The following is a 26713-nucleotide window of genomic DNA, read 5'->3' as shown; positions in this document are numbered from 1 at the left end:
TACAAGAGCACTAGTGAAGCCAGGATGTTGGATGATCACCACCCCAACTCATCCATCATCCCAAAAGTACTGGGTGGAACCACCATGATCTAAATGTTGTGAGTTCGAATCTCGAGCCATGCTGTTTTGCCATCAGCGGCCGGGGGCTGAGATAGGTCACTCTCCAGGTGGGTAGATGGCGCTCTCTTTTCTCATTACTCTTGAGCTTGTCGGCTGCTAGCGAGGTCGCATTAGCGGCGGTTTGATAAAAGGTGGTGGCTGGCTGTACATGTATCAATGAACACATGTGTTAAGTCGTTACTCTCCTGGTGTCAAAAGCATTGCTAGTGCTAGGGGGAGCTACAAAGGTTAATTTATAATGGGTGGGTTAATTGGCAGTAGAAAAAGGGTAAAGAGTATTGGATGGAGCACCAACCATCATTCCAGTTCCACTGCTCCACAGCTCAATGCTGGAGGGCTATATACCCCTTTACCCCACAGCTGGCATTAGGCAGCATGGTTCCAATAGGTTCATGCTTATCTGCTCTCATTCTCTCCATCCCTCACTCTCTGTAGATTTAGGTCACTCTAAGAAAGCATGAGGCGAGTGAACCTCAAAGCTGCAGTGTTGAGAAAGTGTGTGAGTAAAGTACTGCAGGTGTCTGTTTTTGTTCCGAGTTAAATTTAGACCTGCACAAGAGTGTCAAATGTCATACAGATGTGAATGACACCTTTCAGCACAGAAAAATTAGAGACTGCTGGGGAAGATCAATCACACACACATACACACACACACACACACACACACACACACACACACATAGCATTGATTCATTTGGCTATAGTGCCTTTGCTGTTTTTCTGTGTCCAGAGATAATGGAAAGTTTGAGTAATTTTACTCAGGGCTACTTCAAAGATAAAAAAGAGTAAAATATGATTCATTAACCTAAGAAAATAATACATGTGGAAACAAACAGTTTAACTATTTTTATGAACTTAAATAAATATTCTGCATTAATCGACACAAAATAGAGAATAGTCAGAATAAATAGATTAGATAAGTAAAAGCTATACTAGAAAACTGATTCTAGAAAGTTCCAAAATCTGATTGGCTGAAACGCATTTAAACCTACTGTGAAATATCTCACAACTACTCACAACTAAAAGATACACTATATGGACAAATGTTTTGGGACACCTACCACACCACAAGAAAATACATTTCTATGACATCCCCTACTACATCCATAGGCATTAATATGGAGTTGGTCCTCCTTTGCAGCTCTAACAGCAGCTCTGGAGTTGTTCCATTTTTCAATAATACCATTCACAGTTGATGGTGGAATATCTAGAAGGGTAGAAATTTCACCAACTGACTTGTTGCAATGGTGGCCTCCTACTACAGTGCCATGTGGTATTTTTAGAGCAGTGGTGGTTCAGAGGTTAGAGCATCTGGCTATTGATAATCCAGTCTTCTACTTCTCAATATTATAGAAGTATCACTACTTCTATAATATCACAATAAACCTGTTTGCATTGCTTTCCACATGGTTACTAAAAGAAATAAGCATTGGAATTAAAGGGGTTAATCTAACTTGTGAAGATCTTGGGACAGTTAACTTTTACGCATCTTTAAAGATGGCCCACGTTTTACTATTATCTCTTAATGCCAATCAAGGCCTAATAAAATGTTTACCCCTTGCTGCTTTACACCCTGGGCAGGAAACTGCTTGAGCCACAGATAGGAAAACAGAAGCAGTGGGAGGTAAACTCTGGTGTGTTTGCCCTCCGTTCACCTTGTAGAATGGTCATGACCTGTGTGTGCGTGTGGTGCGTGATGTTTGTTTACTAAAAACGTCACTGGAGAATGAACACAGGACAGATCTGTGAGATAACAGACATTTACTTAAGAGAAAGATATGTGAAAAAACAGTGAGGTGAAGAAAGAAAGGGGAAGACAGAGAGACAGAGAGAGTTCAATTAACCTCAAAAAGACAGTGAAAGGAAGAAAGAAGTTCAATTAACCTCAAAACTAAACATTCATCACTAGTGCATGTGTGTGTTTGTGCATATGTTTGTGCTCGTGGTCGTCTCCATGGTGAACATGTCAAAGGGCCTTTTAAGGTGACAGACTTTTCTACAGAGGAAACTTTCCTTTTGCAAACCTCTGTCTAACACAGCCTATCAGTGCATTTGATCGAATGTGCAAACTCCCTCAGGTTGCTAAATAATTGGCTTGTTAAGAAACCAGCACTGTAAAAGCCAGCAATGCATTAAATGTACTGGACTCAAATACATGCATCAACTCCAAATGAATGCAATACAGTATACTGCACTGACACATATATACACACACATACATAAAATAATTAAAAAAATACATGTATACTGCCAAAGACAAGCAAACCTAAGAGCAAATTGTCATGCATGATCAGTGTAATAGCTGCACCATAGGAGCACATGTGCTGCAGGCAGATATGCTAATGCAACAATTCATTGCATTAGAATAATGTTGTTTTAATGCATTTAATTCATTCATGCTATCTAGTTTTACTGCCTTAATATTACATTGTTTTTACTACTCACCCAAATGCAAACGACACACGCTCAAGATGACTCACTGCATCATCTCCAGTATCCTGTTTGCTTTAGTCTAGACTATGTTGTCTGCCTGAGTCAATCTGTTTGTTAGACTTTTAGTATCTAAAATAAGGTTTTACTCCCTTAAACTCTGGGCCTATTATTGAGTGAGTAATCTTAAGACTTTATTCAGTTACCATTTACCATGGTAGTTTATTCACTACTATGAATCCTACATTCTAACCATAAGTCATTTCCGAAGTTATAATAATATACACCGATTAGCCATAAAATAAGCACCACCTGCCTAATATTGAATAGGTCCCCCGAAGCATGGACTCTAAGATTTCTAAAGGTGTCCTGTGGTACCTGGCACCAAGATGTTAGCAGCAGATCCTTTAAGTCCTGTAAGTTCAAATCAACAAGACTTGGTGCCCATGACCCTGTTGCCGATTTAACAGACGTGCTTTCTTGGACCATTTTTGGTAGGTACTGACCATTGGAGACCAGAAAAACTCTGACCTGAGTTTCTGGAGAAGCTTTGACCTAGTCGTCTAGCCATCACAGCATTTTTCTGCTTTAAACAAATCACCTTCAAGAACAGACTGTTCACAGTGCTGCTTAATACATCCCACCACTTGACAGATGCCACTGTAGAAGATTACTTACTTACCTGTCAGTGGTACTAATGTTATGGCTGAACGGTGTATAGATATAAAAGTGTATGTATGTGGTGTAGTTATGAGAATGAGGATCTGAAGTTTGGACCTCACATACAGGTGTGGATTAATGTGATGTTCAATAAAGCTGTTGGATATCATGATAATGATATGAGAAGCTATAAAAAAAAACAAAAGAAGGGTCAAATATGTCGAAACCACAAAGGGAACACGGCTCAAAACTCTAGATGGTAACACAGAGACTTCATCAACATGTGAGCCACAACAAGAGTCTATGGCTTTGTCTGAAACATAATAATCGCTGCCTACTCTGACAGGACACTAAGGCAGGAAGGCACCCAGTCATGTCAGAATCAAAGCTCTGTAATCTTCTGCTTTATTGGGTGAAAATGCTAATGGCTGATGTCAACACAGCTTAACACTCATATCAAGCGATGAGCTGTCGATACCTTGGCAACGGAAAGTATTATTGCCTTCGTGATTTGGTTACAGGGGTTACAGAGACCTTCATCATTACACAGACGTTTCACACCTGTTTCACACACCGCCTATATATCCAGAGCATATCTTAACAAGAGACAGGTGAGCCTCTTTATTAATGTCAGGTTGAGAGCCGGACCCTAGAGGAGCTTGACAGTGACATGGCATGCCCAAAAGTAAACACAAAGGTTTACATGCCCCTGCCCACCGCTCTGGGTGTGTGTGTGTACTCACTGCCCCTAACACGTGTGTGTGTGTGAGTGTGTGTTCACTACCAGATGGGTTAAATGCGGAGGACACATTTCGCTGTACAGTCCACACTGTACAGTGACGAATACGTGCACCTTTATCCTTTATCCTTTAGCTATGTGCAATTCCACTCTTAACCAGGAGGGGATTTCATGACACTTATAGTACAAGAGGCTGTAAACTAGGGGCCACAGCTAATGACACACAAAGGATACACCTGGGGCTGATCTGGGCTATGTTAGACGAAGCTAAGGCTGAATGTGAACGAGGGCCAAAAAGAGAGAACCCAGAAAGAAGAAAAACAACTACCAGCAAAGCACACATTTGTACAGTATTCATACTAGTACTGTTTAATGAGTATGAGCTATTTCTCCCTAGAGGTCATTACTGAGTCATATGCTGTCACTACTATGACTGGTCAAGTGAGGGGATGCAGGACATTGCAAGCATGTCTGTGCTTTGCTCAGAATTTTAGAAAGACTTTTGCACCCGTTACTGACCTGGTTCTACTCAGAAATAAAGGAACATGGTTGTTTGACTTACAAACTGAAAATACACTGATCAGCCATAACATTAGCACCAGTGAAGGAGAAGGTGAGGTGAAAAACATCTTATTCTACAGTGGCATCTATGAAGGTGTGGATATAATAGGTAGCAAGAGAACAGTCAGTTCTTGAAGGTGATGTGTTGTTAAAAGCAAGAAAAATAGGCCAGCATAAGAATATGAGCCACTTTCACAAGAGCCAAACTGTGATGGCTAGAGAACTGGGTCAGAGCATCTCCAAAACATCAGGTAGGTCTTATGGGCTGTGCCCTGTATGCAGTGGTCAGCACTGCATACTACCAAAACTTCTCCAAGAAAGGACAACAGATAAACCACCGGCTTATTAATGCTATTCATGAAGGCCCCACCTCAAAACACCTTCAGAGGTCTTGTGGAGGCCATGCCTCGATTAGTCAGATCTGCTGTGGTGAGGGGGGGCTACTCAATAATAGGCAGGTGGTGCTAATATAAAGGCATTAAATGCTGTATGCTGCTCAAATTGAATGCAAATGTTGCGTAATTAAATTAACTTCATTCTCCTGTGTTTTTTTCAGTGTAATAATCTGAACACGTGTATCAGCGTCTGGAATCCAGTAACACATTCTCCAGCATTTACATGCTGACAGTCTAACAGTGCACGGATTCCTTTCAGAAACATGAACTCTGTATTTTAGTAAGAATTCAAAGCAGTCCATCTGTAACTAACATGTTTTCTCCCCCAAAATCTCAAGCACCCCCAACTTCTCTTGCCTTTTGTTGCAATGCATGGAAGAGCATGTCCAGCCCACGCGGTGACACAACAATGCCACATTTCTGAGCTGCGCTCCACATGAGCATCGGTGGTCAGAGACAATGGGTCAATCCGACTGATGTAATTATAAGTGACCGCGACAGTATGACAGTAAATAAGAGCAAGAAGGAGCTGAGAGAACAAAACACATACGCGTTTTGTTGATTCTGACAGATCAGCTATGTGTGTGTCTGTGTGTGTGTGTGTTTGTGTGTGACAGAAAGATAAGTAAATACACTGACAAATGTAAATCACTAAATTTACCTGATTCACTTATACTTACAGTTCATTTGTCTTTGAGCAAACTGATATCTTCTCAAATTCTACAAGTATGACCTTTTTACTACATTGCCAGAGAATTTACAGTTTAGCTAACTTAAATTCTAAACTTAAGAGATCTATTTGTAATTCCAGCACCTGAACTCAAACTTTTTTGAAAGCAGTGACCACTAGAAATGATGAACCCTTTTACTTACGGCATTGTGTGCATTCAAGAGTTCATGATTGTGCAATAGCAGGCTGGGGCCTAGTTGCTCGTCTTTTTCGTCTAAGCAAAGCCACTGAAAAACAGAAAGAAAACACACTGGGATTAAACATTATGCACAGCTCCAGTGACAGTATCCACAGGACCAGTGATGACCAGAGATAACCAGAGTCAGTCTGATTGTTAAATTGTACATTTATAAATTATTTTGTTAATTTCTATTAGAAGTGTTGTGTGTGTTTGTCAGAGGCATGTGTATGTATGTATGTAGGCATCTGTCCTTCACAGATATGCCATGATAAGTCCACAATTGTGTGCACCCGCTTATCTCATATGAATCATGTAAAATTAAAGTGTAATTGTTTTTAGTGTGGTTAAACTTTAGGCCGATTTCTAGGATTCCTCTTAAGAATTATGTAAATCGTGAACTCATTGTGTATATGTATATATATATATATAATTTTTGCAGATTTCATTTCTTTCACTTTTTCATCTGATTACATGTGAGGTTGGAAAAGACTACCATTAGAACCCATTTCATGCATTTCTCTGCAACAAAGTGGGGTTTTAATAATACTGAAAGCACTTATAACCGCTAATAATACAACAATACATATACATAACAATACACAATAATAACACACATATAATAGCACTTGTAACCGTTTATATTTCAGGGCACGTTTCACATTTCTTCATGCATATGTATGTACAGCTTCCCAGCAAATTGCTCATTACTTTACCACGTGAGTTTGGAAAGGACTTGCATATTAGAGCCCATTTCATACATTTGTCTGCACTAAAGTAGGGTTTCTATTGGTATAACGTCTTATTCCAAACTTTTGAACGCTTCTGTATATCTGTGGAGTGGGTCAACAGGTAAATTGAGGACGAACCGAAAGAAAAAAGCCAAGTGAAACCATCAAATTCTGTAAAAGTGAAAGTGAGAATGGACGGATACAGCCTGCACTGCAGTCAGTCAAGTTAGCGTTAGGCTAAAGGCTAATAGGACAAATACAATGGGTTGCTATTGAGAACAGGGACAAGTGTGTGTGTGTGTGTGTGTGTGTGTGTGTGTGTGTGTGTTTACAGGATTGACTAGTCCACATTTGTATAACTTTAATCTGGGTTCCAGACTCTCTGCTATACACACGCGCGCGCACACACACACACACACACACACACACACACGCGCGCGTGCGCGCGCACGTTTGTATGACATCTCTTTCACCTCTTTGTAGCTTTAGCTCAGAAAAACAGAGCGCGGGGCAGAAAACAATAGGAAGGAAAGTTTAGCGCGAGCTGAAGAGTAAATGGCGCTCTGAATGACAGAATGCCTGTCGCTCCTAGTGCGCATGCGCTGCTCTGAGGCGCCAAATTAAGCGGGAGGGAGCTGAGCGCTTTTGTCTGATGGATATGTGTGTGTGTGTGTGTGTGTGTGTGTGTGTGTTTACAGTCTGTCGTAGTGAACTTAATGTCAGTCTACTTCCTTCTCAAAGCGGAGCCTGGGAGCTTATAGCCGCAACACACACACATACACACACTCACACTCCACCTTCCACGGAGCAGCGGGATGTCGAGGCGCCCGAGACACAGGTAACGGCAACGGGTTAACGTTCATGACTAACGACAGATAGCGTTACTCTCCCTCTCCTTTTCTCAGCCTTTCTCCGCGCGCGTCTGCGTGTCTCACCCACTCCAACTTGCACTTGTAATGTAGCCTCCTCTGACGGCTCGTGCACGGCACATGGTTCTGAGCTCGAGCGCTCGAGCGCTCATGCGCTGGCGGCTGAGCCAGTAACAGGTGGATTAGTGCCCGGTGTGGCGCGTGCGGACCCCCGCGCGGTGGCGACGGAGCGGCTCGGTTGAATTTGTCATTCATTCATTCCTTCGTTCGGCGGCTCGTGCGTTCGCTCGCTCGCTGGCTTTGCTTTGCACGTGCGGCTCCGTTAACGTTACAAGTCAGGGTTTTTTTTTTTTTGTGGAAACGCTGCGAGTCCATGGTAACCGGAGCTACGTTACGGCTTGAGGTACGTGAACGTGCGGTTTCTAGACCGTTTAGACCCGTTTTTTGTCACCATTTCCACATGATGTGTACTTGTGTACCTTAAATTTAGCTCTTTTTGGTCCTGGTAATGTTTGTAATCGCTAAACTTCGACTCGACCCTGCGAACTTAGCTACGTACAGTTAACGAAGTAAGTAACGTTAATGTCGTACGTTTTTAGCCCGTAAGGAAAACTAAAAGACCGTTAAACGGTTTTAGGCTTTGAGCGGTTTAGAATTTAGAATCTAGAATTTAAAAAGTAGCGAACCGTCATAGGAACGCGCCGCGCCACGCCAAGCGCACGCGGGGTGATGGACTCGCGCGACTCTGCACGAGCCACGGCGCTGGTCAGGCTGCGGCTTAGCAGGACAAAGCTGCGTGCGTGCGCGTGTGTGTGCGTGCTGCAGTCCAGACTTTGATGGCTTTGTTTAATCTTTTTTTAAGAGCAATTAAGAGGTACGTTTTATGTTATTATTAAAAGTGTGTTTTATTGAACTTTTATATATACTATATATGTATATATTAAACATGGTCATTCTTACTAGTAGCATCTATTGTACAGTATATATATATATATATATATATATATATATATATATGCAATATTGGTAATTGAGCAAAGCCACATATTCAACTACAATGCATGCAAATAATATAAGTTTTTTTTGCATAAACATGAATGATATGCTCATTTAATTGAAATAAATATATGCATTTAAACATTACTAGGCATCCCTGATAGTGTCCCTCTAAAGAATTGTGTTTTTGTACCTCTTTAAACTCCCTCAAAATTGCAATATTATCATAATTAACATCAGTCATCCCTGTGGGGCTCCAAATGTTTGACACTATGTTTAATAACAGAATAATAAACCTAGGCTTCAACAGGTTAACCAAGGATGGGATAAATGCTGTGGAGGAAGAGAGCTATTGTCCTGCTCATATTTTCTTATCTGTAGGTTAGATCACTAAGTAGTAATACTAAACACAAGGCTTGCACAAACACATGCACAGCAGCACACACACACACACACATATACACACAGCACTGACACAAAGGCCAGGGCAGTCCTGTCTTCCACGTAAGCTGTGCATTATTGTAATTGGCTAAGAGCTGGCCAGGTGAGTTCGTAGAGCATGCGGCTGTGACAGTACATGCACAGGTCTGAACATGCTGCGGTGAGGAAACACTGTCAGTCCGTGTTCACACTTAGCGTATCTGTGGAAACCAAAAACATCAGAACAGGTTTCTCTCAGCCTGCTGGCAGTACAGGTTCAGCCACTCTGGTTTTGTTTTGACTGTTATCGCTTAATTTTTTTATTATACATGACACTACGAAGGGACCGGGCTGTTTTTAATATGCCAACATTCTTTAGGCTTGTGCACGGTCTCTCCCTTAAGCCATTAATGTCCAAATCTAAAATTGTGCTCTCTGAGCATAAAGCTGAAGACATTTTTCAGATTGATCGAACTGTGCGGCTCTGGCGTGAGTGTGTATTACTGCTAACTCACTACTAATTTTAATATGTAAACAAAACACTTATCAGTACACTTTATCATTTTAGACCAATAAGAACAAATTCTACAGCTTTTTTCTCTTCCTATTAAATGTGGTTGCTGGAAATGAAGGGGTTCTATCAACCTTTCCTCTTCCCTTAATTTCCTCTGTTACCAAACTCTCTCTTGCTGTGCACTCCCCTTGTTTGCTTTTTTGCCCCCTTACTTTCACTGCCTCATGTTGCCCCCTCCCTCTCCCCTCTGTCTCTCACGCACTCACTCAGTGATCTTTTTTTCTTGTCCTTCAGTGTTTACAGCAGCGAAGATGAAGACGACGATGTGGAGATTTTTGATCATGATTATGATGCCCCATCGGCCAAAACAGGAAAACGGCACCTAGGCAAAACACGCTGGACGCGTGAAGAGGTATGCAGAAGCACTGTTGGAGTGTTTGTTTATATAATGTACTGTCCAGAGGCACCTGGTCACATTATTTGAAAGGTTTTATCTCAGCAATAAGAGAGTAACAAGAATTTTAAAGAAAATAGTTGATATCTCATAGGCTAGTTTAAAGAACAAAGTGTAAACCACTACTTATTCCAATCTCTAAATCTTTTACTAAGTCAGTAAACACCTACTGTGCAGATAAGGAGCTTCATCATTCTAAATTTCACAGGTGCCTAAAAACTTTTGCACAGTACTCTCTCTCTCTCTCTCTATATATATATATATATATATATATATGTACTTATTTCAACCTTTTAAAAGAGTCAGTTTCTTGGACATGGATTAATTGTAGTATTGGACTGCACAGGGTTCAGAATGCAGTGCAGTTCAGGCAAGGCCCTGTCCAAGAAACCAACCCTGTGCTTCGAATTTACATTAATCAAATGTGCAAATGAATAGATTGTGCTACATTAGCACAGTTCTGCCCAAACAAGACAACTAAAAGAAAGGACACTTAGTGTTTATGTAGCATTGTTCTCATGTGCAGACATTTAAACACATATTTTTAAATCACAAAGCCTTTTTCCCACTGTATGTAGGCCCAGACTTCAATTTCTCAGTCATAACTTCACAAATAGAAGTTGGGTAGTATTCAGAGAATAAGTCATAGTATTTACTGACTAATACAACTTGCAATTCATGAGAAGTCGTGATAATCATATGCACTAATTGTAATTTGTGTTCACTGAAAAAAGGAAGATTTACCTTTTTGTTTTGTTTTTAATAAACTAAAATTAATAACTACACTGCAGAGATTGTAAAGCTGAATGTAAAAGGCCATGTGTATAAATGTGTGTGTTTTCTAATCAGATGTTATGTGATGTGATATTGTTTTCCACTGAACAATCTAGATAATCTTATTCCATATAGTTTGTTTATGTGTTATTATTTATTTAAAAATTGTTTGGTTTGTTCTCCACAGGATGAGAAACTGAAGAGACTGGTGGAACATCATGGTTCAGAAGACTGGAAAGTCATTGCCAGCTTCCTGCCGGTATGTGTGAGTCTGGTGTGTGTGTGTGTGTGTGTTTATGTGTGTGATCTGGGGCTTAAGGGGTTAAGCTAGGTGTGGCGTATTAGATATGAGTATTTGCATGTGAATGGCTAGAAGGATCAGGTAGAATAGATGTGCTGGTTCATAGTACAATTTGCATATCTGGGCATCCCTTATAGGTTGGTTCAGTCTGGGACAGAGTGGGGTGGTGGTGGGGGTTGGGGGTTGCATTGTCTCTGAATCCGCCATGCACCTGCTGATACACACGCATACACTCACTTACACACACACACAGTGGGCACAGCGTGACAGCTTGTTTTGTTTTAGAAATAGATCAGCGCTGTGTAAATCACAGTGAAGCAGAATCAGAAAGTGGAGATGTTTCATTTCTGAAACACTGAGAGGGGATTCCACACACCTGGCCCGCCTTGGCTTTCTCAGACCATTACAAACCAAATCAAGCTCTCAGAAGCACCATAGGCACAGTACATTATGTCCTGGTACAGTGTTAAAAATAAAGGTGCCACAGAGGGTTCTTTAAGCGATGCCATAGAAGAACCACTCTTGGTTTCTTAAAGAACAGTTTTTATAAAGATGCTGTGAATGGGAAGTGCCTTTACATTGATTTATTTAAACCTTCCACACACATCTCTTTTACAGGAATGGTTCTTCATGGAACCAAAAATTGTTATTTCATTTATCGCTCAAAGAATCCTTGTTGCACCTTTGTTTTTGTTTTTTACAAAAAAAGAGGGGTCCCGTATTCAACATTTTTGTCCAGGGCAACAGACATCCACAAAATAATACTTTTAATGTTAAAAATAAAAAAACATACAATTACTTGCAGAATTACCAATACAATACATAATTAAACATATTAAATATTGTTTAATTAAGTTAAAGTGGTGTTTTGTGTATTTAAATCCTCCTAAATTTCAGTCAGTGAAGCCAAAAATTGCCTCTTTAAATAATGATTAAGTCTCAAAAAGAGCACAGAAGGACAGGTCTACTCTCTTGGTTATTCAAGTCATGATAATTCAGCTGACTATATTCACGATTTCCCTTTCATGATCACAAAGACCATTTGCCGTTAATAACAGTGTGTGTGGGTGTGTGTTTATTGCAGAATCGCACAGATGTTCAGTGTCAGCACCGCTGGCAGAAAGTCCTCAACCCTGAGCTTATTAAAGGACCCTGGACCAAAGAGGAGGACCAAAGGGTATGTGCACTTCTGGTCCCCCTACACACACAAAACCTTCAGTGCAACCTTACCATACAACTCTACAAAAGTGAGGCATTGAATTGACTTGACTTAAATGTGTTTATCATTTTGAAATGAACAAAATGTGTTACATTAAAGCAGGTATTACATGTACTTCTGGTACTGTTGGCTGTGCTAATGTAGTATATTTAAATAATGTGGAAATAATAAAAACATATTTTAATCAAGAATTTTAGGACGTCTGATTTTTAGTCTCTTCTAATGTCAACAGCAGAGCGTAAGCTGCTGAGTGGAGCTGAGTGCTGTAATGATTAACTGTACCGAGCAGGTGTCTCACTCTGTATCACAATCTTTATGGCCTGCCAGCAGTCACCGGCAGGTGGATATCAAAGATATTTAGCCAAATGCCACTATCTGTGTGCAACCTTAACACACTTGCGCAATTCAAGTTCCCGTTCTCTGTGTTTGTGTTGTCCCCCTCTTGCCTCCTTCCCCCCTATTAATGTCCCTGCCCATGCTCTCTCTCAGGTCATCGAGCTGGTGCAAAAGTATGGCCCCAAACGATGGTCGGTAATCGCAAAGCACTTAAAAGGTCGTATTGGGAAGCAGTGTCGTGAGCGCTGGCATAACCACCTGAACCCCGAGGTGAAAAAGACATCCTGGACAGAGGAGGAGGACCGCATCATCTACCAGGCCCACGAGAAACTTGGAAACCGCTGGGCTGAAATTGCCAAACTGCTGCCGGGCAGGTTAGAGCAGTAGACAGACTTCTAGGAAAAACTCCCACAGAATGTGACACTTACTCTGAAATCAACAGGAAGTGCACAGGGGAAAAAATTATGCTTTGGATTCACATGATCAAATAATAATGGCTGCAATTTAATTAACTGTACTATGTTAACATAATGAGAAGTAGTGATGTAATAGGTGTGATTCATGTGTGTCTACTCGACTGAATGATATGAATCATTGACCATTTTTCTGTGCATTCGGCTTTTACTTAAGTCAAATTTCCAGTTTTATTTTCAAATTATGTAAACATGGGTTAAGTGATGCTTTTTGTTCATTAAAGGCAGTGCTAGTCATATTTCACTGAGTGTGTGTATGTTTATATGCATGTCTTATAATCATTCTATCATTTCCAGAACCGATAATGCCATAAAGAACCACTGGAACTCTACAATGCGTCGTAAAGTGGAACAGGAGGGCTATCTGCAGCACAGTGCTAAAGTGAGCTCCACTCCGATAAGCAGCAGCTACACAAAACCCCCCCACCTGCTCAGCTACAGCCACACTTCAACCAGCAGTTCCATGTCGACCAGCCCCATCACTAACCAGTACCCCTACTACATATCTGACCCACAAAGGGTACGTGACACACATTTACAGTGCATTCATATTGCACACATCAACATATTCAGTGTGGTAACACATACACTTCCTCAAATACATGTACTCTGGAAAAAGTGATGCATTCCACATTACACCAACACAGTTTTGAGAGTTTTTAGGTACTGACATTTGACAGTAATTATATTAATATATATTATGTATGTGAAAAATGCTGAGTTACGTAAATAGCATTACTTTGTTTCACACTGAACATGCTGCTAACATCTTCACAAATACTGCTATATTAGATCCTTATTCATAATTTGTTGAAATTCTCATGGAGCTCATCATTTGTGATTGCCTCCTCAGGTTCCGTTTCCATTGGCTCTACAGTTGAACATTTTTAACATCCCCCAGCCTGGCACTGCAGCTATACAGGTAACCCTGACGTTTTGTGTTTAATACAGTTCAGGTCTATTTTAGAGCAATGATCCTTTAAATATAAAAACTGTAAATATGCTGCAAACCTTGCATCTCAAAATGGCCAACTTTACACGAGGTGGGGTGTATTTTAAATTCTAAATTAACTAACTGATGGAATATACTCTTATTACACCACAAAAGGTTAACTTTACAGTAGGTGAAAAAAGTCTTGATTTTTAGTGGAAGTTAATGTTAAAATATTTGGTATAATTTTACCTGGATGGTTCATAACAGCTGCATCATAGATGCTCACCTGACATTTAACTAAATGTCTATTAAATGCAACTGAACTCTGTCTTTACTGATTCTTTATTGAATGCAACCCTAACCCTAAGGGTTAGTGTTAGGGTTAAGATTTAGGGTTGATTCAGGGGTCAGTCATTAACATTAAACTTAGAGTTCAGTTGCATTTAATATACATATTCAGCTAAATGTTAGTTAAATGTCAGGTGAGCATCTACAAGGCATTAATAATGGACCCATCCAAATAAAGTAATACCAAATATTTTATTCCAGGTAATTTTGTTGGTATAATAATTTAGTATTACATTTGTTTTTTACATTTTAAAAACAATTTTAAGATTCAGATTATGTTAAAAAGTGAAACACTGGAGGTGCAAGATTTTTGCAGAACAGCGATGGCATTCCAGTGTGATGCACTACAGAGAGCTATCATAGACCAATGATGCTTTATAAAGATGTGGTAAAGGGTTTTCTCCAGTAGTACATTCTGTGCAGTGTACAATAACATGGTAATAATCCATGTATTTACCTTATAGAACAGCAGATTATGTTTTAAAGCAGTGGTCCTTTGTTAAAAAAAAAAAAAGAAGAAGAAAACATGGTAAAATATTTGCTCCAGTAAAAATTGTAATAGGTTCCGGTGAGATGCACAACAGAGAGCTATTATAGAACAATGATGCTTTAAAAACATGTGGAAAGGAGATTTATCTTGTAAAATGTCCTGTGCACAGAGCTAAACAGATAGCTGACATTGATATTGTGTCTCAACTTGGCCTGTGTTTGTGTTGGCTTGTTACAGAAACACTATAATGAAGAGGATCCAGAGAAAGAGAAGAGAGTTAAGGAGATTGAGATGCTTCTGATGTCGACAGAGAATGAACTGAAAGGACAACAAGCACTACCCGTGAGTGTGTGTGTGTGTGTGTGTGTGTCTCTTTTTGTGTGTGTATGTGTGTGTGTGTGTTTGTGATTAATTGGAGGAAGCATCTGGGGGTCTATTTCACATTCTAACTGCTTGGCAAAGTGATGCAATATACTCTTATCACACCACAAACTCTGTTTAACTCCTTGTGCAACACAGACCCCCCCTCCCCACCATGTACATCATTCAACATAGTCAAGTTCCCTTTCTCTTGCCTCTCTTCCTCCATCTCTCACTCTCTCTCACTTTCTCTCTCACAGATCTCCATGGCCACCAGTTACGGGTGGAGTCGGGGCTCTTTGACTGACTCCTCGATGGGCGTAGCTGTGTCGGTGCCTGCCCCACCAATGGAGCAGGGCTGCCTTCCTGAAGAGAGCGCTCATGGCAACACAAGCAGTCCAAATAGCAGCAGCTTGAGCAGCAGTGGCAGTAGCACGAGCAGTAGTGCAGGTAGCAGCGGAGTCCTGGCAGTCCTACCGGAGTTTATGGATGCCATTGATTCGGTAAGACAATTGTAGACCCCCGTATATAAGGACTGTCCAGTCTCATCCATAGTGGGTCAGTGTGGTTGGGTGTTTTCATTCCAATCAAGCAGAAACACAGCCCAAAATCCCATTCAGTACAGTGAGAAATTGTAAAGCACTGCATTGTATATGTGTATGTGAGGGCTGTGTATTGGTAGGAATCTGGCAATACAATGTACATCAGGATACAGGGGTTAATATATTTAATATATTGCAGTATATTGCAAGGCATCATACCGTTTTTTGGGGTTTTTTTCATAATTAAATTAAAGAAAAACTGTCAGTGTTTTGAGAATTGATACAGTATTGCAAAGTATTATATTGTGATAGATTTGTGCGTGAGAGCTTACAGAGTGAGCAGATGTATGTTTTTGCCATGTTAGCAAGTTACTGTTGTGCTTTCTAGCCTGTGTAGTTTAGATTAGCTAGTACTGTACTGAATCCAAACTCATCATATGGGATTTGTGCCAGCATTTCATTCTGTAAACTTGTCCAACCACACACCAGTTACTAGGAAAGGAGGTGGAACAAGCATGGGTCAATTGCTTAAACAAGTACAATCAGGAGTCCTTCTGCTTAGTTGGAATCAAAAGCCACAGCCACACTTTTGCTCTCGGTGGATTAGAAGACTGAACATCCCATCATACAGTACAAATCAACATAGCCTGCTAGCTTTCAAAAACACCCACATACATTTGGATATGCTTGTGAATCAGCAGCATCAAGACATTCAGTTTTGGCCCCTGTGCATAACCGCATAACCTGGTCTTCTCAGAACAAGCCAGCGTGGGCCAGCAAGCTTGCTGATAGAAGCTTGTCTAAAATGCATAAAGCTGCAGCTGGTGAAGGCCTGAACAGCTGCATGTCACCTGCCCACAGTGAAGACAGCGGCTTCGTGTCGTTCGTTTGCTCCACACCCAAACGTTCTATCACGAGCAACCTGGCCTTTTCTCCCTCGCAGGTACCTACCTAGAGATCCCAGAGTCAACCATTCCATAATCAGTAGTAGGGGTGTAACGATACATCTTCTTTTGATTCAAATCTATACATTTGGATAGAATACTCATTTAAATTCACAGCATGTTCTTTTGCAAAATAGTAATTTTGTAGATCTTCAAAAACATTTTTAAAAAGCTCCTAATTTTGGTTACTGACACAAGATCTCCACAAAATGACAAATGAGAGATCCTTGTTAGAAACTGAGGGCTTATTTGGCGATACAGTTAGGCTTTCTTGAGAGTATATTGAAATCGTTACACCCTAAAGTAGTAGTAATTCTAAATTCTAAAACTATAATCCTGCTAGTCTCTCACCAGTCCTGTAGCATAAATGGTTTTGATTGTGTGAACACTGCTATGCCAATCATTCACTTCAGACTAGGACTAATTTATCACTAAAAGATCTCAACCAATCATTGATTTTCCCTGTAATACTTATCATCATCTCATCTCCCTGCAACACTAAAGGTCTTGTCGTATGTAAGCACACATCCATATTGAAACCCATAGCAAGCATTTAATAAGCAAGGCATTACAGCACTAAAATGAGCTGCCTGTCAGACAAGATTACATATCATCAGTTATGAAGGTTTGATTTCCGGCTGTGCTCTGACATCAATACTGAAATTGTTTTTAATTCTTCAGATGCCATTTCCTTAACATCAAACGGCTGAGTCTTCCAGTGTATTTCAGAAACTGAGTACAGCAGGGTTTTATCTGTGCTGCTCAGTAAAGGTCTAGAGATTTGAGCATTCTGGGACTTTCTCAACTGCCTAACAGTAAATTAGCTTAATAGATATGTTTATTTAGTTGTGTATTGCCCAGCAGCTGTCTGTAGTAAGTATTTACACAGCGTCCAAAGGCTTCTCACTGGCATTTGAGTGTCCCTCTACGATCAGCATGACATAATGCAATATGTTTATTATGACCCGACGTGAGATAACGTTTAGGGTTTCATATTCCAATAAGAAACAGGGAAATTAGAAAACTGTCTTTTCACATCTTCTTTCCCAGCTCTCATAACATGCATGCTATATTTCTGCAGCACAGATGGACCTTCTGTGTTCCTTCACACACTTTAGCACATGTAATGTGTCATGTGTCTGATTGTTGTTCTCTCTCACTCTCTCTCCTGTAGTTCCTAAATGCATCAGTGAGTCCAGATTCAGACAGCCAGAGTCTACGTGTCTCGCCCTCATCGGTGTGCTCCCAGAAGTCTCTGCAGCACGATCTCGCTCTCCGCTCTCAGAAGGAGAATGATATGTAAGAGCTGCTTTCTGTTTGTTTTCAATGCGTTATTGAGACATTAAACTGGCTTTGGTGTCAGATAGAAACCTTTCACAACTCTTTGGTAAAGAACCATCAAAGAGAAGTTGCATCTTGCATTAAAGGGTGCTCTAATCATCTACAGCAACGAGGGGAGCATTTAATATAGTGTCGCTGTCATGTGAAAACCTGTAAAAAAAAATTTTACCCTCTTCACTTTCAGTAGAAAGTTTCAAGTCAGTATAAAAATTCCACATCATTTTGGAGTATTTCTATTGGTCAGTTTATAATGAAATGTTGACACGGTGTAAATAACAACTGCCAGATTTAGATAATGTCAAGAAATGGAAAACGTCAAAAATGTTTACCAGGTTTTTGCAGGACGGCATCAGTATATTCAGTGCAGACATTTTGTGACGGTTGCATTTGCTGAAAAATGACATGAATTTACTTGATTCAAATACCTGCTTACAAATACATAATTTCCATTATTTTATGAATAAATGTATAACCAACACAATAACAATATATTAATGCAATGCCATTTTGTTCATGTGGAATTGTAATACTTTAATAAAGCGCTAAACAAGGCCTTTAAATTAATCCCTTCTCCAGGTTCAGGACACCTACACTGAGGCGCTCCATAATGGAGTGTTCTCCCCGCACTCCTACTCCATTTAAAACAGCTCTGACCATGCAGGACACCAAATATGGACCACTAAAGAGGGTGAGACTTTGCACATGTACTTGTGTGTCTGATGATTTACATTCCTTTTTAATGGTGAAACCAAAGCTACATTTCCTGTGCATTTAAGTCAGTGCAGTGCTTTATTTATATATTGGCTTCAGTATATGACAATCATGTTTTGACTGGAGTGGATGCAGTTTTTGGTGCGTTTGTATTTGTGATGTGCGCTTTGGATAAAATACTAATGTATGGATGCATCTGTTGTGCTTAGGCCCATAGCCCACCTGTGGAGGCAGTAGTTGGCATTAAGCAAGAGCCACAGGAGTGTGAGGTGAGCCTTGGGGGAGCACACCTTGACCAGCCCCCCCTCAAGAACATCAAACAGGAGGTTAGGGCAGCTTTTACATTTCTTTCAATAGAATATTTTTTATATAATATAACAAATATTCATTTTTCTGTTGTGAAAATAACTTACGCATTGATATTATTTAACAATAAACCTGCCCTGCTGTTGAAGTGCAGTGACATATTTGAGGATGAACTGGAGTGACATTGGTTGCTTTGTGTTTGTAGGCGGAGCCAGCATGCATACAATGGGAGGGGCAAAATCTCCATACTCAACTCTTCCCTTCAAGTGGCCCCGCCCATGATATGCCTGTAAGTGAACTTTCACCTCTGTCCTCTGGTCAAACTCAACACCACTTCAATGGATGCTGCAAATACAGAAACAGACTCCCTTCTCTCTGTGTTTTCTCTGTTCTCTCTTTCTCTGTGTTGTAATAGTGTTGTAATGTTTGGCCTCTCGGTTGTTCTGGCTTCTTGCAGGATCTGTTGACAAGCTCTGTGCTGATGCTGCCTGGAGGAGAGAAGAGTGAGGATGGTCATAAAGCCCCACAGATGCCCCGCAGAACTTTGGGCAGCCCACTACAGGTATTACTAATAATCTGGATATCTGTCTAGACATACCCATGCACTTATATATGTGACACATGCTGAAAGGTTTGGAAACAACTGATAAACATATTTACATTTGCAGATTCTGCACTTAGGTTTCAGAGTGTTTGTAGGAGGATGTAAGAAATATAAACACATGTTAATAAATATCCTGAATAATTAACAGACGTTTCTAAAATGTCCCAGACAGTTGTATAGCATCAAGAATGAACTTACAGTAGAGTTGAAATCCAGAATGCCTCATATTAGAAAAGTGAAATTGGGGAGAAAAAAAATTCATATACATTCATAAAAATACATCCCTCTAACTGTCCATACACCGGTGTAGCCACTGCCTGTACATCCATATATAATATAAAACATGCATAATTTTATCAGGGATATTTTCATGCCTTCTGTTTTTTGTTTCATAAGTCATTCAAAAAAATTATTATTTTTTTTTTAGTTCTTATATTTAGTTTTTCATACCAAAGCTTTTGTCCTGTGTTCCATCAGTAATTATTCGATTATTCTTGACGTTTCGTGCGTAAATCTTTGTCTGACTGCTGAATTCCACAGAATAATTACTGATAGACATTTCTCACTTTTTACAACAAACTGTAGTAATTGTTAACGACAGAAAGATACATGGTCAGTTTCCATATAATGGAAGTATAATGGAATTTAGTGTAGGCTGTGTGTGTTTATTTTACTTGATGATTCCAGGTGTTGCATTAGCTCATAAAGTCATAAAACTACGCATTGTGTGATACGACACTCACCATATTCATCTCTTTATCTCTGCCCCCCTTCACAGCACCTGAGCACATGGGAGCAGGTGCTATGTGGGAAATCTGAGGACCAGCTCCTGCCCTCTGAGCCAACACACAAATACCTCAACAGCTTTTCCTCCCGCACTCTCGTCATGTAGAGAACAGGAGGAGAGAAAGAGGGAGAGAAGACAATCATTCTGAAAACAAAGGAAAGAGAAAACACTCCATGACCACTCCTAAGGTGGGGTTGAGTCATTGTGGTACATAATTTGGGAGAGGCATAAAGCCATTTATTTGACTGCACAGCCATCAGTTGAGCTGTGCTTTTACCTGTTGGATTTCAGCCAACCAAAGAAATGTTTTTTTTTTTTTGTTTGTTTGTTTTTTAATATTGTATTATATATTTTGTATTATAAACGGGGAAATGAACTGTCTATAAGGGCTCTAATTGTATGGATTTTAATATAAAGAACAATTTGTAATAATTTATTATTTTGTATTAAGATTAATTAACTATGCCAGGCGCATCTGCCAGTGTTGGACCCCAGTATTCGTGCCCCCCTGCTCATGTCTAGACTACTGAGTGTGTGTTAACAGTCAGGAGCGTGTATCCTCCCAGCATTATCATGAATTAACACCCTGTAGCCCAACAGTGCTGCCTCACAGCTGAAAACACAGAACCATGTTTAGAGTCCGCCATACAAGGCTTTTAAAACGCCTACTGCTCTCCGTATTCCTGACCAAACCACAAGCACTTGCGTACTGAACAGTGTAGAAGCGCATCGCAGTTCACATCGCCAAGTTTAGAACTAAATCTGAACGCTTTGTCACATGGTTCATTAGACTTAACTCAGACACCCCGCATTTCATTAGTGTTACCATTTCAACAGAGTCGAGTGGTCGAAAGCCCGGGACCGAGCCTGTTTAGCATCCTGTTAGCACTATGTCGAACCTGACATCAACAAAGCTAGGAGATTTCAGCTGAACAAAAAGTGTTGCTTTTATGATTTGTTACCAAGCTAAAAAAAAAACAAAAAAAGAAGCAAAGTTTACCAAGCATGTTTTCAAATCAAAGGCCTAAGTGACAAAAAAGCGCTTTTGATCTGATGAGACATTTCTTAACGCCTAATTTCATAACACTGTTTGTTTGTTTGTTTGTTTGTTTTATAATTACGAGTGTCGATGGTATTACTAGTTTTAAAAACACTGAAATTACTGCTTTTTTAACTAGTCGGCTTGTTTTTGATATTATGTACTTTTGATACCAAGACTGTTGTGGCCAATCAAAAACATTTAGCAGTAACGTTTTGGTTATTTGCTGCCTTTTTATATTTTAGTTTAAAGTACAAACACTTTTTATACACGTTAAACCTTTTCTACGCGTTTTGATACGATTTTTTTAAACTGCCATGTGAATAAAGTGTGGTTTTTGAAACTTTCTGCTGTGGTATGTATTATTTATATGTATTTATTTTATTTGTAGGTAATATTGTTTTATTCAAGTGGAAATGAAGCTCACATTTAAATAACAGGATTCAGTGAAGAATGGTGCACTAATAGTAACAGGCACATGTGCGGGTACAGTGGAAAACGTGTGAGGGGGCAGGAGTGCCTGTAGTATTCAAATAGAGAAGGGTAGCCAGTGAAGATAGAGTGATGAGAGTGGCCTGATAAAGCTCTGATCAGCCGAGCTGGTTTGAATGGGAAGAGCCCAGAAACACAGTGTGGAGTGACCTATAAATGCTCTATCAAAGGCTGCACTAAAGAGCATGCAAATGCCTCTAACTGTATTCCTCTTAGGCCCTGAAGTGTTTTTTTCCTCATCATAGACTAGTGAGGGCCTCTGGACTCTTCCATGGATGTAAAAACTACAGAGACACTTGAGGTATTTTTGGGGGGCACTAAATATAACATCAGTGTGTGTGTGTGTGTGTGTGTGTCTGTCTTAACTATCAGTGTCTTTTTTCAACTTGGCGAGGTGTCAGTAGTGTACAGTAAATGGGGTCCCTATGGACTTAACATGGAGGGAAACACATTCCTGTAATTGGCATGTGTGTGTCCGTGTGTGCTTGTGTGTTTCTTTATTTAACTGAAAAGGAAAAACCATTTCTTCTTGATCTCTGAGGTTAATATTAGGGTTAGATTTAGGGGGGTTAACATACGGGTAAGCTATGTATATACTATGTATTTAAAATATATGGGAAATAAATATCACTGCTGTCCAATGAAAAATACATCTCCATTTTTGTCCGTTTTTAGTTTTCTCCATGATTTTAAACCCTGTAGCTGTACACTGTATGAATAACTCTGGATGAATGGACCAATAGAAATTATCTAAATGACTTGGAATAAACTTTTATTTTACATTCACTTCTATTCAAAGTTAAGACCATTTTTGGCTTCCCATTTTGGAGGTATATATGTTTCATTGGACAGTGACAATACACAGTTCCCATAGGTATGGTGTTAATAATATATATGAAAATGTTAGGACACCCTATTAAAACCTTTTTATTATTATTAAATAGTATTAATTTATTAACATATTCTAGACATAAAAAAACACACAGGTCTCTTTTATATATTTAAGAAACATCATGTAAAATGTAGTTAATAACAATACTATTTTCTTGTGAGGAAAAAGTTGAAACACCCCCATATTTATAGCTACTTCAAATACATGAAATTAGAATCAGCTGCAGATTAGAACACCATTATAGAGGATTCTGGAGGAGCCAGTCTTATTAAAACCTCAGACATTGGGTGCATCCCAGTTGCGTAATAACTGCTAATGCCAACAAATTTTTGAATATGAAGTATGTTATAGAAATGGTTGAGTTTACATAAATATCTAAGATACACACTCAGAACGTATGGGGTTTTAAGTGTGGTTATGATGGACACTATTATCCCACAATGCATTGCGAAATGGAAAGGGATGAGCTAGTCACGTCTGAAACGATTAGCATATAATCTATACCTTACAGTGTTAGTGTCTAGTGTGCAACTGGCACGCAGCAATTTAGCCTGGTTTGCTCATGATTATTGAAGTGAGTAGTGAAAATCACCAAGGCCAGATCCGAAGAGCTCTCTGAGGCCTTCAGAAAGAAGGTTGTAGATGCAGACGAGTCTGGGAAGGGCTTTAAAAAGATCTCAGAACAGTTAGAGATCAGACACTCCACCATCACCTTCACATTTTCAAGTGGAACAACTGCCAACATTGCCAGATCAGGCCGTCCTAGCAAGTTCAGTCCAAGAGCAGACCACAAGATGTGTAAATCAGCCTCCAACAATCCTAAAATGTCATCACCAGACCTACAGGAAGCTCTCGCCACAGTTGATGTCAAAGTACAGGATCTACCTTCAGAAAGAGAAGGAGAGGAAAAAATTCATAAAATTCATGTGTCCAAAGCACCCAGTTCCAGTCCTGAGCTTCATCTAGGTGTTTATCTCTGTACGTCGTATTAATACATATCACTGCATGAAGATCTTCATGATCTGTCATCCTGATATTGTTTAACTGTGTGTGTGCTAGCTTGTGGGTGAAAATAAAAACGAATGTGTGTGTGTGTGTGTGTGTATTGGTGTAAAGCTTGCTCGTGTCTCAAGAGGATAAGCCTTTTCCTGTGTGGCTGTGAGAGATGAAGGCCGGGCCCAGACCTGGGCCTAAATTTACAGCTGTCCTGCTCTCTCACATCCCCCCACTGTGGCCACCTGCCCGCTTCACACTGCCACATCCATCCACCCACCCACCCACACACACACACACACACACACACACACACACACACACACACACACACACACACACAAACACTCACACTCACACTCACACTCCAAATATATACACACTACACCCTCCACCCCCGCAGCCTGCACACTAAAGTTCCTATTGACCACATGTCAACTTTATCTGCTGACTAGATCTAATAGTGCCACTCCTCACATGATGACCAGCCCACACTGGAAAACAGGATGAGCTGAATTTACTTGATTCAAGCGTGTGCATGATTTCTACATTCAGCAAATACAACACACTGGCAGAATTACTCCCAAAACTCGAGCTGAGTTCATGTAATATGCTTCACACATGAATCCAGTGCTGTGTAAATGTGGAACTGGCATTTTCAAAAGTAAGAAATAAAGAAGTAAACAAAATAATACACAAAATAAATAACACACATTCTATTTATATTTGTATTATTGTTTATGTATTATTTCATTATATTATATATATATTTTTTATTATTTATATTTTATTTTATTATTGTTTTTTTTTATTACGAAAAAGGAATGAAAAGTTATTTGATGGTGATGGTATTTAAAAAAAAATATCTCTCAATTCTCATATTTATTTTATTTTACTATTGTTTATATATTTATGCCATAATGGCTAACAGTCGGCACAGCAAAGCACATTAGGATTAACTGAATGGTGGAACAACACACATGGTGTGTAGAGAACAAAAAAGATAGTAAAAGAGAGAGATAGATAGAGAGAGAGAGAGGGAAAGAGGGACAGAGAAAGGAGAGAGAGAGAGAGAGAGAGAGAGAGAGGGAAAGAGGGACAGAGAAAGGAGAGAGAGCGAGAGAGAGAGAGAGAGAGAGAGAGAGAGAGAGAAAGAGAGAGTGTGTGTCATACAGAGAGTCAGTGTTCAGAAAGAGTTTTGCTACTGTCTCAGCTGACGTTCTTTTGTGAGAGCATCTGTTAACTCTGCTATTAAAAAAGGCGAGTGAGTGAAAGAAGCAGAGCCAGAGAGAATGTGCTCGCTGTGGGTTAGAAACGGAAAGGCCTGTCAATGAAAAGACAGAAGCAGACTTTCAGAATAGGAGCACAAGCCCCACGCACCTGCTCTCCGTCTGAGAGAGGGGGAGAGAGAGAGAGAGAGAGAGAGAGAGAGAGAGAGAGAGAGAGAGAGAGAACTAAAAATGCAAAAAGAGAGAGTACAAAAATATAGATGAGGAAAACAAAGGCAGAGAGAGAGAGAGAGAGAGAGAGAGAGAGAGAGAGAGAGAGAGAGAGGATAGAAGAATAAAAGAGTGGAACAACAGAGATAAGAAAGACAAAGGCAGAGAGAGAAAGGGTGGAGAAAAAGAAAAGAGAGAGAGTAGAAAAATAGATAAGGAAGACGGAAAGAGAAAAAAGAGGGAGAGAGAGAGAGAGAGAGAGAGAGAGAGAGAGAGAGAGAGAGAGAGAGAGAGAGAGAGAGACTTGACTTTACAAGGGAGATAATAAAACAGAAAAGAAAAACAAAGATAAAGGTGCCTGAGAAAGAGAGTAAGTAAAAAGCAAGAGAAAAAAGTAGAAAATAAAGAGAGAGGGAGATAGAGAGAGAGAGAGAAAGCTAGAAAAACTGAGAGAAAGAGAGCAAAAGAAAGAGAGAGAGAGAGAGAGAGAGAGAGAGAGAGAGAGAGAGAGAGAGAGAGAGAGAGAGAGAGAAAGCGAGAAAAACAGAGACAGAGCAAAAGAAAGAGAGAGAGAGAGAGAGAGAGGGAGAGAGAGGGAGGGAGAGAGAGACTTGACTTTGCAAGTTTAGGAGGCAGGAATCACCAGTAAACACACCAGCATCATTCACAGATAGACATCCCCCACTAACACCATTAACACCACTTCTCAAACTCAACCCAAACTTCACTCCACAGCCAAAAATAATCTGAATGTGGGTAAGCAGAAGACCCGTTCCAATAACGGAGTCAGCCTTGCACAGTTAGAGAAGGCATGAATACTGGATCTGATCTGGATCTGTCATTAGTGGGAACTGCAGAGTGAAAGATCCTCCACTGCAGAGAGAGAGAGAGAGAGAGAGAGAGAGAGAGAGAGAGAGGGAGAGAGCAGGGGGTGAGATCACTAACCCAAAGTGACACAAAAAACAAAAACACAGGTGCAAAGAGTTCCCTACATACACACCACACACACACGCACATGCACCCCCATACACTCGTAAATATAAACACTAAGCCCTGACATTGGAAACGTGGTCTGCAGAACTTTTCCGATCACCAGAATGACATCACCAACACGGCCCTCCAATCCGCAGGCCCACACTACACTTTACAAGCATTACTCCAACCAGCACCTGCTAAAATTACACCTCTGTTCATCTTCCTCCACCCATATTTCCACTTTCAGCTGGTAGCAAACCCGTTTCAATGTGCTGCTTCAAACAAAACAGGTCTGATCAAAGCTTGATTGGCGGTAGCTAACGTTCAGCCAACGTTCAGCCTGTTCTGAAGGACGAGCGAGTTGTACGATTTCAGTGAGTACTTCTACAAAACTCCTCCAGCAAAAATGCCAGATATTGTGTTGTGCTGATGCAGCGGTGGAGACAGCAGTGGCAGTACACTGGAGGGTGATCATCTGGAGGCGGCTGGTGCTTTTATTTCATATCTGAAGATGGTTCTTGGGTACAACGTCTCACAAAAGTGAAGTAACCACAGGTCTAGCGCCTTTGCTGGCTGGTTGCAGTTTGATATGTAGCTCTGCCCATCCCCATACGTT

General features: G+C 40.2%; 1 protein-coding gene across 1 annotated transcript; it reads left to right on the top strand.

The window, feature by feature from the left end:
- The first annotated feature begins 7223 nt into the window (after positions 1–7223).
- myb (v-myb avian myeloblastosis viral oncogene homolog) lies at positions 7224–21617 on the top strand. The gene is made up of 15 exons (XM_072696700.1): positions 7224–7382; positions 9638–9755; positions 10759–10830; positions 11957–12049; positions 12581–12801; positions 13198–13420; positions 13754–13822; positions 14910–15014; positions 15293–15535; positions 17693–17817; positions 18436–18547; positions 18780–18896; positions 19082–19165; positions 19334–19438; positions 20259–21617. Exons 1-15 carry the CDS (start codon positions 7360–7362, stop codon positions 20370–20372), a joined length of 1824 nt encoding a protein of 607 aa, XP_072552801.1. The 5' UTR covers positions 7224–7359; the 3' UTR covers positions 20373–21617.
- The last annotated feature ends 5096 nt before the right edge of the window (positions 21618–26713 follow it).

Source organism: Salminus brasiliensis, chromosome 14 (genome assembly GCF_030463535.1).
Source record: "Salminus brasiliensis chromosome 14, fSalBra1.hap2, whole genome shotgun sequence".
Lineage (NCBI taxonomy): Eukaryota > Metazoa > Chordata > Actinopteri > Characiformes > Bryconidae > Salminus > Salminus brasiliensis.
This window is presented reverse-complemented; position numbering and strand designations above follow the sequence as displayed.

Excerpts from the sequence above, each read along its gene's own strand:
- myb (XM_072696700.1), top strand. The coding sequence starts at position 7,360 with ATGTCGAGGCGCCCGAGACACAG. Across the intron at positions 7,383-9,637 it reads TCGAGGCGCCCGAGACACAG|TGTTTACAGCAGCGAAGATG; the intron begins GTAACGGCAACG and ends CTTGTCCTTCAG. Across the intron at positions 18,548-18,779 it reads AATATGGACCACTAAAGAGG|GCCCATAGCCCACCTGTGGA; the intron begins GTGAGACTTTGC and ends TGTTGTGCTTAG.